The sequence below is a fragment of the Salvelinus sp. IW2-2015 genome, linkage group LG27, assembly GCF_002910315.2.
Source record: "Salvelinus sp. IW2-2015 linkage group LG27, ASM291031v2, whole genome shotgun sequence".
Classification (NCBI taxonomy): domain Eukaryota; kingdom Metazoa; phylum Chordata; class Actinopteri; order Salmoniformes; family Salmonidae; genus Salvelinus; species Salvelinus sp. IW2-2015.
Genome location: NC_036867.1, coordinates 18,425,454 through 18,437,594, shown reverse-complemented (window position 1 = coordinate 18,437,594; position 12,141 = coordinate 18,425,454). Strand labels below are relative to the sequence as shown.

Below are 12,141 nucleotides of genomic sequence, written 5' to 3'. Positions count from 1 at the left end.
AAGGGGGTGCTCCCTCTGCTGTTTCCTGAAGTCTACAATCATCTCCTTTGTTTTGTTGACGTTGAGTGAAAGGTTSTTTTCCTGACACCACAATCCGAGTGCCCTCACCTCCTCCCTGTAGGATGTCTTGTCATTGTTGGTAATCAAGCCCACTACTGTTGTGTTGTCTGCAAACTTGATGTTTGAGTTGGAGGCGTGCATGGCCACGCAGTCATGGGTGAACAGGGAGTACAGGAGGGGGCTGAACATGCACCCTTGTAGGGTCACAGTGTTGGGGATCAGCGAAGTGGAGATGTTGTTTCCTACCTTCACCACCTTGAGGGTGGCCCGTCAGAAAGTCCAGGACCCAATTGCACAGGGCGGGGTTGAGACCCAGAACCTTAAGCTTAATGATGAGCTTGGTGGTTACTATGATGTTGAATGCTGAGCTGTAGTCAATGAACAGCATTCTTACAGAGGTATTCCTGTTGTCCAGATGCAATAGGGCAGTGTGCAGTGTGATGGCGATTGCATCATCTGTGGACCTGTTGGGGCGTTATGCAAACTGAAGTGGGTCTAGGGTGGCAGGTAAGGTGGAAGTGATATGATCCTTGACTAGTCTCTCAAAGCACTTCATGATAGTCAATCAGTTCAGTTATCTTTGCCTTCTTTGGTACAGGATCAATGGTGGCCATCTTGAAGTTTGTGGGGACAGCAGACTGGGATAGGGAGCAATTGAATATGTCCATAAACACACCAGCCAGCTGGTCTGCGCATGCTCTGAGGACGCGGCTAGTGATGCCGTCTGGGCCAGCAGCCTTGCGAGGGTTAACATGTTTAAATGTCTTACTCACTTCGGCCACGGTGAAGGAGAGGGGGGGCCTGCAGTCCTTGGTAGTGGGCCACGTCGGTGGCACCGTATTATCCTCAAAGGGGGCAAAGGAAGGTGTTTGGTTTGTCTGGAAGCAAGACTTCGGTGTCCGTGACGTGGCTGGTTTACTTTTTGTAGTCCGTTATTGCCTGTAGACCCTGCAACATACGTGTGTGGGTCGTTGAATTGCGACTCCATTTTGTCCCTATACCATTTCGCTTGTTTGATTGCCTTGCAGAGGGAATAACTACACTGTTTAGATTCGTCCATATTCCCCGACCTCTTTCCATGGTTGAATGCGGTGGTTCGTGCTTTCAGTTTTGCGCGAATGCCGCCTTCTATCTACGGTTTCTGGTTGGGATAGGTTTTAATAGTCACAGTGGGTACAACATTTCCAATGCACTTCCTAATAAACTCACTCACCGAGTCAGCATATAAATTGATGTTATTGTCTGAGGCTTCCCGGAACATTTCCAAGTAAATTACTGGCAAAACAGAAGCCAGTAGATTTACAGGACTTTTACTGAAACACAAATTTACAGCATATTATTGGACCACCTGAATACAGTAACATGCTATATTTCTAGAATGTACAGGACATTACTGGAAGCACAGAGTCACGCCCTGACCTTAGAGAGACTGTTTATTTCTCTATTTGGTTAGGTCAGGGTGTGATTTGGGTGGGCATTCTAGTTTTCTATTTCTTTGTTGGCCGGGTATGGTTCCCAATCAGAGGCAGCTATCTATCGTTGTCTCTGATTGGGAATCATACTTAGGCAGCCTGTTTTCCACCTGAGTTTGTGGGATCTTGTTTTTGCACAGTAGCTGTATAGCCCTGCAGAACTTTACGTTCATTGATCTTTTGTTGTTTTTTTGTTGTTCATTCTAAAATAAATTAAGATGTACACTTTCCACGCTGCGCTTTGGTCTCATTCCGACGACGGACATAACACACAGTGATTGGTAAACTGTTGCAGATTTACAGTGCAGGCAGCTAGTGCCAACGACGGCAGTATTTCTATTACATGTCAATACTGTCAATACCAGTTTTTTTATTTGTATTTCACTGGCCTGAACTACAATTCATGTAACCTATTGTGTAACAGTTTAATTAGAATTCATGCATTTTGTATTTTCGAACACAAAAACACAGACATTGACTGACCATGTGAATCCAGGTGAAAGCTAGAGTATGATCCCTAATTGATGTCACTTGCTAAATCCTCTTCAATCAATGTAGATGATGGAGAGGAGACCAATTAAAGAATGATTTTTAAACCTTGAGACATGTATTGGGTATGTGTGTCATTCAGAGAGTGCATGGACAAGACAAAATATTTGTGTGCCTTTGAACGGGATTTGGTAGTACATGCCAGGCAAATCAGGTAGCGTCACACACCACGACACTGCTGGATTGGTTGCTTCTGAAGTTTTGTATGCTCAGTGTATACTTGCAAGTAGCATGCTTAACTACAACATTCTCGGTAACGGTAACATCATATTTTTACTTGCAATAACTGTGGTATATTCTTGTTTACCTTAGTTTACACTGACTGTAAGTCGCTCTGGACAAGAGCGTCTGCTAAATTACCAAATTTAAATCTAAAAATGAACAATTGCAAAGCACACTGCTGGGTATTATTCTAATGACCTCCGCCCCCATGTAAGGCCACATTTGATCAAAATACAAATAGTTTGAGGGCAGAACTCATTAGAATAATCACCAGCAGTGTACTTTGCAAATGCTCATTTAAATGTTGGTAATTTAGCAGACACTCTTGTCCAGAGCGACTTACAGTCAGTGRATGTAATTTAAGGTTAATAAAAAAACATATCACAGTCATAGCGAGTAAAAAGTTTCTGTAACCGTTACTAGGAATGTTGTTGTAGTTGATCATATAGTGGTCTGAAAAAATGCTTTATTTGTTACCACATACTTTTTAGATGGATCTCTGGCTAATGCAACATATGTTATTGTAATATGCACAGTAACTTGTCACCAGCTTTCTGTGAGTTACTGTAAAATGCAGAGCAATGATATAGTACAATACTGTAAAATGTGCTTACGAAACTGTAAGAAAGTTAATGCCACTGTAATCATGTTTGTATTTTACTGTAATTCCATGGGATTAGTGCAAGCAGGTTGGCTGCTAGGTATTTGTATATTACAGAATATTTATGAATATTTGGTGGTTTATATCCTTCACACTTCTAGAGGCCTAAACAAATGCTTCCAAACGGACTGTGATTACAGGGAAAAACAGATCAAAAGGAAACTATTTAATATTCAACCATTAGAGGTTTAAGACTCTGTGACTCTGATCTTTTCCGATATAGGTTAAATTGTTGGGGCACTACCATATAGCACTTAAATTGGTACAGCTCTCTCACTTACGGGTGCAACAAGTATAGCCTCTTACAAGGCACGCCTCAAGATTTCTTAATGAGCCACAATAATACCATGTACCACAAAAGGTTTTTGGCACTCCAAATGTACAGAATGGTACTGTATTCTGTGGGGGTGGTACTTAATTACAGTAAATTACTGGCAGACAGTAAATTATTGTAGATTTACAGGACAAATATAAAAAAYCAATTGTATGATACTGTATTCTGTGGGGTACAGCATTCTCACTACTGGGTGTAACAAATATAGCCTCTTACAAGGCACGCCTTAAAATATCTTAATGAGCCAGCGATTCTTTCCCCTCCTACAACATTTTTCCACAATGCACAATAGTTTACAGTATGATGCTGTAAATACATAGCAAAACAGGTCATATAGTCCTATAGCAWTTAATGTAATTTTACAGAAGTGTAACGGAGCCCCCATAATACATTGCTCTTTACAGTACTGTAATATAGAACTACAGCAGCTAATTGTGAAAGTTTTGCTGTAAATTTACAGCAATTTGTTCGTGATAACGTAGACTCTAGTCATTTGAAGTAGGTCCTGTTTGACATGTAGTCTGTGAAATTATAGGACTCCTGTGAACCACCCCTTAACTGCAGCTCTGTGGGGGCCAATGCACTGGCTGAATTCTGAATATGCACTCCTGGTGTAGGATAGTATAGTGGAGGACAGAGCCTGTTTTTTTTGTCCCCCTGTTCACACTGACAACTCCAGCTGTCACACACAGGGACAATGGAGAAGAGGGGGTGTGCTCTGAATAGAAGAAAAAAAACTGGAGACCTCCCCAAAGACTCGTCATCTGCATTTGACAGGAACCCTTCCTCCCCCACCTCACCGCCCCCTTCCCTTTCTCCCTCCTTTTCTCTCTCTTCTCTCCATAAGCGTCCGTCCTCCTCTCCCTGTAGCTCTCCGCGGGGTCATTTGTCCGCTAAATAACTAATTAGGAGTTTTAGTGGGATTTTGTAAAACTGATTTTTTCGATGTTTTTCTTCCTAGATTGGCGTTTACTGATATAGGCTATCAGCTCATATGTTTCGCTCAGATAGGTCTTCACTAAACTTGTTGTTCAGTCTATGCTGTTATTACAAATTAGAATACTAGAATAGGTATGAACCTTCTTATGATGGTCCAAAGGTCAYCCATGTTGGTCAGGGAGTTTGCCAGTGCTGTGATAAGATATTGTGTAAAACAATGAATGTGAAGAATTTAGATAGCCAGACAGTTTTAGAGGGATGATTCCATACATTTTTTTCAAATGAACTGCCAATATGCCAACATTTCATTTAAACAATGCAGTAAATCCACAGCCATACATACACTGGCTCAAATCAGTTGATGATAGATCTTAGACAAGTTGTAAATGCAACAAGGACTGATATTGTATCATATAATAGTACTCACAGCTTTCCAAGAAAACAAAATCTGAGACATGTAGACCTATGGTCTATTTACATATTTCTTAGAGGCTATTTATAAAGAAAAAGTGTATAAAACCCATATAAATTGTATTTATAATTATATGACAATATTTTAGGTTGACTATAATTCCATTACACAATTTCTGATACATCACATGCCTTACTTTTATAAGTAAAAGCAGGAAATGCATCAGTTATGCCTCTACTGTTATTCATTCCAATTTGACTGGTTCGGATTTCTCCCTGACTAAGATGGCTGCCATTTTCGTACCATTACCYTTATGGAACTAGACTCTCTAGTAATTTAACTGGTAAAAGGTTATACAGTCACTACTGATGGACACCCCACCCCCTCTTTCTGTAATGCATGCATTCATTCTGGCTATTAGCCTACTGTATTATTATAGGCTACTGTATTTAGGAGAGTGATAGGGGGAAAGGGTGGAGAGCGCGAGAAAACAGCAATGCACACAGAACACAGAGACCCCAAGTAGCTTAACAAATGAGTGGCTCACCCAATGTCCATTCATGTCCCCCCTCAGCCCACAAGCCTATTAGGCAAGCATCCCTTGAGCATTCACTGTCGACAACATGTGGAGGCATCGCTATAGCAACCAGTGGCTATGACATGTGCAACAGACAGGGACTCCTAAGGGCTGAATAAAAGGAGTGTCTCAACCATATATGATCTCAAAAACCCAACCCCTCTCCCCTTCCTTTCATTGGGCACAGAGGCGCTGAAASGACCCACTATAGGCATCTGCAGATTCTTGCGAGGCTCAGAGAATCAGGCGGGCACATCACCTCGTTCGTTCTCCTCCTCGTTATTTTATTTTTCTTCTTCTCAATCTTCGTGCGCGAGCATTGGTAGCTGCAGTCTTTTGTTGACGAGGGAGGCGCACCGGACACTGGTAACTTTTGGGGAGGAGAGGTTTGAGTGGGAGGCTGGTTGTGCGCCGGCCACACTGGAGCTGCGGTAGTTGCACCTGCTCTCTGGAATACAACACATATGTCCTATGTATTGCAAAACATCTGACTTGCGGATCAACATGGATTTTGGTAATTTAGGTAATTATTTTCCAYCTTGTGTTACATTTTGGCTGGTGCTGCTACAACTAGTCTAATGCAGCGGGGAGACGTGCACGTTGCACATTTGTCTGGAAGGCATGTGTAGGCTAGCCTATCAGTTTTATGTGGAATTAGATGATATATATWTTTTTTATGAATATTTTGACCGCTGCTTTTGTTTCTGTAATTGATTGCATTTCAATTGATTTGCAATGCTTGCGTGAGTTGCCTCATTTCGTCACTGTCGATGCTCCAGTTACCCGAAAGATGCTATAGTGTCGGGGAAGAAATCGAACAACAACAAAAAATAGTTCATTTTTCAAATTTAGACGGGGATGATTAGTGCAGTAGTAGGCTAAAGTGTTTTAGGCCTATTTTAAYTTATAAGCTAACAGGTGTTGAAAATATAGAAAATATGTTTACTTTACAGCAGCAGAGCGGGAAGTGTCCAATCGTCACATCTGTATAGGGAAGATACAAAGTTTTCACCTGAAAGCTCATTCCCTGGATACCAATGGAATTAATTGATGAACTAAGCACATTCGAGTTTTTGAGAAGATAATTTTCTTTCATTTGCGAGTTGTTACCTTTAAGTTAATTTTGCATAAAAAGTTTGGGGATATTTCTTTACGACCATTGCTATTTCTAAGCATTAATTCGGTTGGTTTATTATCTACACACTGAAATTGATTTGAGATAGGAATGTAGGCATCTTTTTTAAATTACAGTTGATTGGCAAAGCAATTACTTATAATAAAAAATGAAAAGCRGCATGGATTTACTTTGGCAAAGGTTCTTATTTACCACATTAACACTTTTGTATAACTTTTAATTGAGAAATACTTGTATATTGCAAAATGGGAAATTATTGTTTGATTTGACTTAATCAGACTGGGAAATGGCTGAAATTGATGGAATAAGTGATCACAGGCCTGTGACCTTTATCTCAGTCATTTGAATAAGCCAGAGCTACCGAAATCCATCTGCCCTTTGTCTTCAGCTAGATCTGCTAATCCTAGGGAGAGAGAGAGAGAGAGAATAAGTGAATGTAAAAACATCACTGAGRATCCTGTTCCGATGCAAGAAAATTTCAAGAAGACTGTTTTCATTCAAGGTGATAAGCAAGTCAAGGTGAACTAAAACTAATAATAATAATTCTGATTCTGGCACAGTATATAACAATATAACAGATTTCCTTAAGAGTGTTATTCATAATTGCACACGTTCATTAATCTATTAACTAGGCAAGTCAGTTAAAAACACAGGCGAATTTWCAATGACTGCCTACCCCTGCCAAACCCYGACGACGCTGGGCCAATTGCGCGCCGCCCTATGGGACTCCCAATCATGGCCAGATGTCATGCAGCCTGGATTCGAACCAGGGACTGCAGTGACCGCACTTGTACTGAGACACAATGCCTTAGACCGCTACGCCACCCGGAAGCTCAAATACGCCTGTCAATAATCATAGTGTGATTTTATAATGTTTATACACGTTAATATTTATGACATACATGAAAATTATGATCTGCAAACAAATCAATGTGATTTATTTGTTTATACTTTTTTTAATGATTGTTTGGTTGTTTAAATGTTGTTGTTTTTTTTTACTTAGTTGACTACCTCTGTTTACGTTTCTCCATTCACGCTAATTAACAAAAACTCCTCTCTGGCGTAAAATGGGAGTCCTCTCTCTCTTTCCCTAAAGAGAATATGCTCTTCGTTTGTTATCTTTATCCTCTTAGATACGTCTTGAAAGGACATATTGAGGGGTGTGAAGATTATTTAAATCTGCATTTTTTTGCTAGGATCAATTAACAGCTTCCTACAAAATATATTTTAGTCACTGTATGTTGTCATTATAGCGGTTTTATTTAATATGAAGTTATATACCAGAATAATATTTGAACTATAGCACAGTATAATATTGTTGTAATTATGGCATAACATATTTTGATACCWTAAAAGCACAATCTCAGATTTTTCTCCCCAACATTTAGAAGAGCAAACATGAAATAAACACTAGACATGTCACAATATATTTTCATGTTAATTGAATTCAAACTAATGATTTARTGTCATGTAAACTAAGAACATTTCTTTTCATGGAGTCCCTTTTCATGTGGCTTGCTTAGAAGTGTTAAGCTGGTGGAGAGAAAGCGAGAGAGAGAGAGAGAGACAGACAAGGGGTGGAAGGGCTGCTGTAGTAGACTAAAGCTACCTTCCTACAGTTTCATATGCACATACCAAGCCTCAACAATCCAGCTTACATTTATCCTTATCTATCATATTTAATAATTTCCCTCATATTCAATCTGTCAAAGGATAGCATTGATGTAATAGCTCAGAGGTAGCCAAAGCTTTGTTTCACTCATATACTGTATGTTCTCTGCGGTTTATTACAGGACTTGTTTTAGACCTCTCTATTGGTATCAAATCCATTTGACTGTTGATTGAAGCTGTATTTCAGAGTCACATCCATTGTAATCAACAGAAACACACACACACACACACATACACACACACACACACACACACACACACACACACACACACACACACACACACACACACACACAGCTAACCTTGTGGGGACACACAATTCAGTCCCATTCAAAATCCTATTTTCCCTAACCCTAGCCCGTACTCTTACCCTAACCTTAACACCTAACCTTAACCCAAAAACCTAACCTTAAACCTTACCCTAAACCTAACCAAAGCTCCTAACCCTAAAACTATCCRTAGCTCCTAACCGTAACCCTTAACGTAATTCTAACCCTAACACTAATTCTAACCTTAACCTCCCTAAAAATAGCATTTGGCCTCGTGGGTACTAACAAAATGTCCCCAGTTGGTCAAATRTTTGTTCGTTTACTATTCCTGGTCTTCTGGTCCCCACAAGAATAGTTAAATATGTCCATGTCCATACACACACACTCAACAGACCTGCACGGTAATCAGTGTGAGCATATAAGCAAAGGCCTCAGCATCCATAAAGTCACCAAAGGTTAAGGTGTTCATGCATTGTAATTATGAATGTATTTATTTTCTGATACAAATMATAGATGCTGCTAAATGTGTACCTTACCCTTTTGCCCCCTAGGACTAAGTACCATGTTTCAGCGGTTGATGATTGTTTTGTGCTTTTGATTTGATTGAAGTTGAAAACCCCTCTTTAATTCTGATTGTTGGAAATTTGAGTGCATTGAATAGATCGAGGTAGACAGGATACTTGATGGTGTTTGGCCGCTCGTCCAAAGTCTCTGCAGTGCATCTGGGTTCATATTCTATTAGAAAGTGCTAAAACCTTCCCAGGGGTCCATGCACTTACTGAGACCCAGCCAGGCAGCCAAACAGGGACCTGTGAGACAATACCATGCCAATACCAAGCTATTCTCTTGGGCTTAGCGGTGACCACCGGGGAGGGGGTTAACAACGTCTCTGAAAGGCCCATTCTAGTGGGCTTCTGCTGGGTACACACAATCTAAGATCCCACTTTCAGGCGCTCCTAGCCATTAGCTCAGGGGCCTGGGCCAGGGCCTTAATTCAGCCAAACTCAAGGCTGGAAGGCTATTAGTGAAATATTTTACTGTCCAAACCTCCTGTAGCTGCACAATGGCAGGTCTCCCCATGCCAGGACAAAATGGGCCTAAATGACTATAGAGCAGCCAGTGTGTGGGCTGGACAGGAGAGAGTAATAGAGCTTGAGGGAGTTTGAATGCACACTATAAAACTACTATTATTGTAAAGTAATGAGTGGGGTGGGCAGGAAGTTAATCTAGGTGGGGATGAGTGGGCGTAGGTGGGATAGACAGGGAGGGAAATACTGTGCGAGTTTGTTTCTGTATTTCTGGAAGACAAATGACAGAAATCCCAAGTCTTTTCTATGCTTTTCCTTTTGCTGCCAGATTTATGTCCATTTCCGTGTTTGTAAATTGTGTCACTGGTGTGTACAGATGTAGGATCTTAATTTGATCCWGTTTGCTACAGCAGGAAAATAATTCTGCCGCAACAGGAAACGTGAATTATTATGTGGATTATAATTCATGGACATTTTTGTAGGGGTTGATACATTGTTTGTATGGGAAAATCAAGTTTGACACTTTTAAGTGAAAATTACACATTCCAGAAGAGTTTTTAAACCTCAAAACACTTTACGTTTAACATTCAACATCTGTATGTGTGTGCGTGCAGATGTGTAGGGCCTTTTCTCATCCCCTTTTCTCTCTCTCTCTTCCCAGAAGGGCAGCTTGAAACAGATCCCGGTGGTCAAGGAGAGTCATCTGGAGTCTGGTCAGTTCATGGTCTTGGCCATCATCTCCATGGTCCTGATCACGGGGGCGCTGGCAGTGTCTGGCTGGTTCTTCTGCCTGCGCCACCGCTCCCACCTCCAACTGAAGGAGAAACTAGCCAGCCTGGGGACTGACACCAGCGCTGATGCAACCGCAACCTATCAGGTGAGAGGAGCCTCCTCGGCTTCAGCCAATCACAGTGCAGCCGCTGAGTGCTCTGCTGGTAGAGAATGCACTCTGGTCCCGGTCCCTGACGCTAGCCTTATTCTGATTGGTCTGCAGTGACACGTAGTCGTTGTGTTTTGAATGACTTGATTTGAAGGGAATATCTGGTTGATTTTGTCACATTTGTAACAGTTGTTTGTAAAATGTCTCTTTGTTCATGATAGAGCTAGGTTGTGATTTAAGGGTGGTTATCAATAGAATGTAAAGTATGTAACGTTTCTGTAACCTAATTGCAAGATTACACATCATTTGATTTTGTATTATGGAAAAATGTCATTTGTGATTTGATTGTTATTTTAAAAAATAAAAATAAAAAAAATAAAAAATCTAAAAAATGGAAATAGAATAAACATTGGCTTTTTTACCATCCAAGTCAAATGTTAGCCTTGTAAAACCAGACTGACCGCTGCACTCAGGCTGGTTTAACAAGGCTAGTCAACTGTATCCAGAGGTCTAAACTCCAGACAAAGCCTTGATATTCCATTGATGGTTGTATTGGCTATGACCTGTGACTAGGGGAGAGCCTTTTCAGCAGGGGAACGGGTTCATTGTATGACCTATTCCTTCCATTCCTCCAGGACCAGCGGCTGGCTGGCTGACTGGGTGGGTGGCTGGCTGGCTCGTATTGATTTTGTCCTGGGCTCAGCTGTGCTCAGCATGGGCACTCAGTGCACATCCACCCATCACATTCACATGCTCAATATTTAATCAGCTTTCCACAGTGTCGCCTTTCCCGATTGTACACACTAAAGAGGGACAATCATTAAGAAAGCAGAGAAATGTTTTGTTCTGTAACCGTTCATTCAGGCCCCTGTTTCTTCAATGTTCTTTTATTTTGTTGGTTTAATGGACTTTTACAATATTTACAATCTTTTTTTATTTTTACAATACAATAGGTGTCGTTGGAGCCTATCATGTTTACTAGAAGAACAAATGAATTGTTATGTGAACGTAGCATGTCAACTGTTAAGGCAGGTATTGCCAGTTAAGTGGTTTAGCAATCAATCTCAACTCTATACCGTCCTTCTTTTTTGTTATTTGCTTTAACACTGAACTTGAAGCAATGAGACTGTCTGGCCTCCATGTGTGTACAACATATTTCATGGTTACAGATATAGCTCTAGGGTATAGCAAGTATAAGGGTTGCACAATTCTGGTAACTTTCCCCAAATTKCCAGGTTTTCCCAGAAATCCCTGTTGGAGGATTCACTGATTTCCTGCTCATTCCCTCCTCCTCCTATTCCAACCAGGATTTCTGGACAACTTGGACATTTTGGCAAAGTTAACTAAATGATCCAACCCTAGCAAGTACAGTAGTACATTCTCAGAGTATTCTGACTATAGTTTTTGTTTGCTGGATTACAATTTGTTTTCCCTTGTTGAAAAGAAACAGGGCTTGCGTCCCAAATGGTACCCTATTCTCTATTTTAGTGCACTTTTTTTCACCAGAACCCTACGGGCCTATGTAGGGCATAGAGTGCCATTTGAGACGCAACCCTTGACTCTGTAAAGGTGTAGACTAGAGATACTGGATTAATTATTAAGTGGACGTGGAAAGTGCCCTGAGGACATGGCCTGGGGCAGATTCTCATGGTTATGATGATTAAGGTTAGACGTAGGGAAAGCTGATCCTAGACCAGGGTTTAGGTGCTGATCCCTAGAGGGAAATATCTCAATGATAGATCATGAGATAGACTAGTAGCCATGCGCTCCTTTCAGAAGACACTGCCTTCTGCTCTTCTGGCTTGCTGTTATGGGCCCTGGTCAAAGAAGAGCACTTCATAGGGAATAGGTTGCCATTTGGGATGTACCCCTGGTTATTAATTGAGGTTGAAGATCAGTCTGTGGGTCTGACTGGTGCAGGCCACACACCAA

The 12,141-nt window shown here is 41.0% G+C and overlaps 1 protein-coding gene across 1 annotated transcript in view; it reads left to right on the top strand.

The window, feature by feature from the left end:
- LOC111953902 (receptor-type tyrosine-protein phosphatase N2-like) overlaps positions 1-12,141 on the top strand; it is a 103,998-nt gene that overhangs the window by 49,648 nt on the left and 42,209 nt on the right. Inside the window, exon 3 of the mRNA XM_023973394.2 lies at positions 9,991-10,206. Coding sequence (XP_023829162.1) covers positions 9,991-10,206 — 216 coding nt within the window. The remainder of the gene's footprint in view (positions 1-9,990; positions 10,207-12,141) is intronic.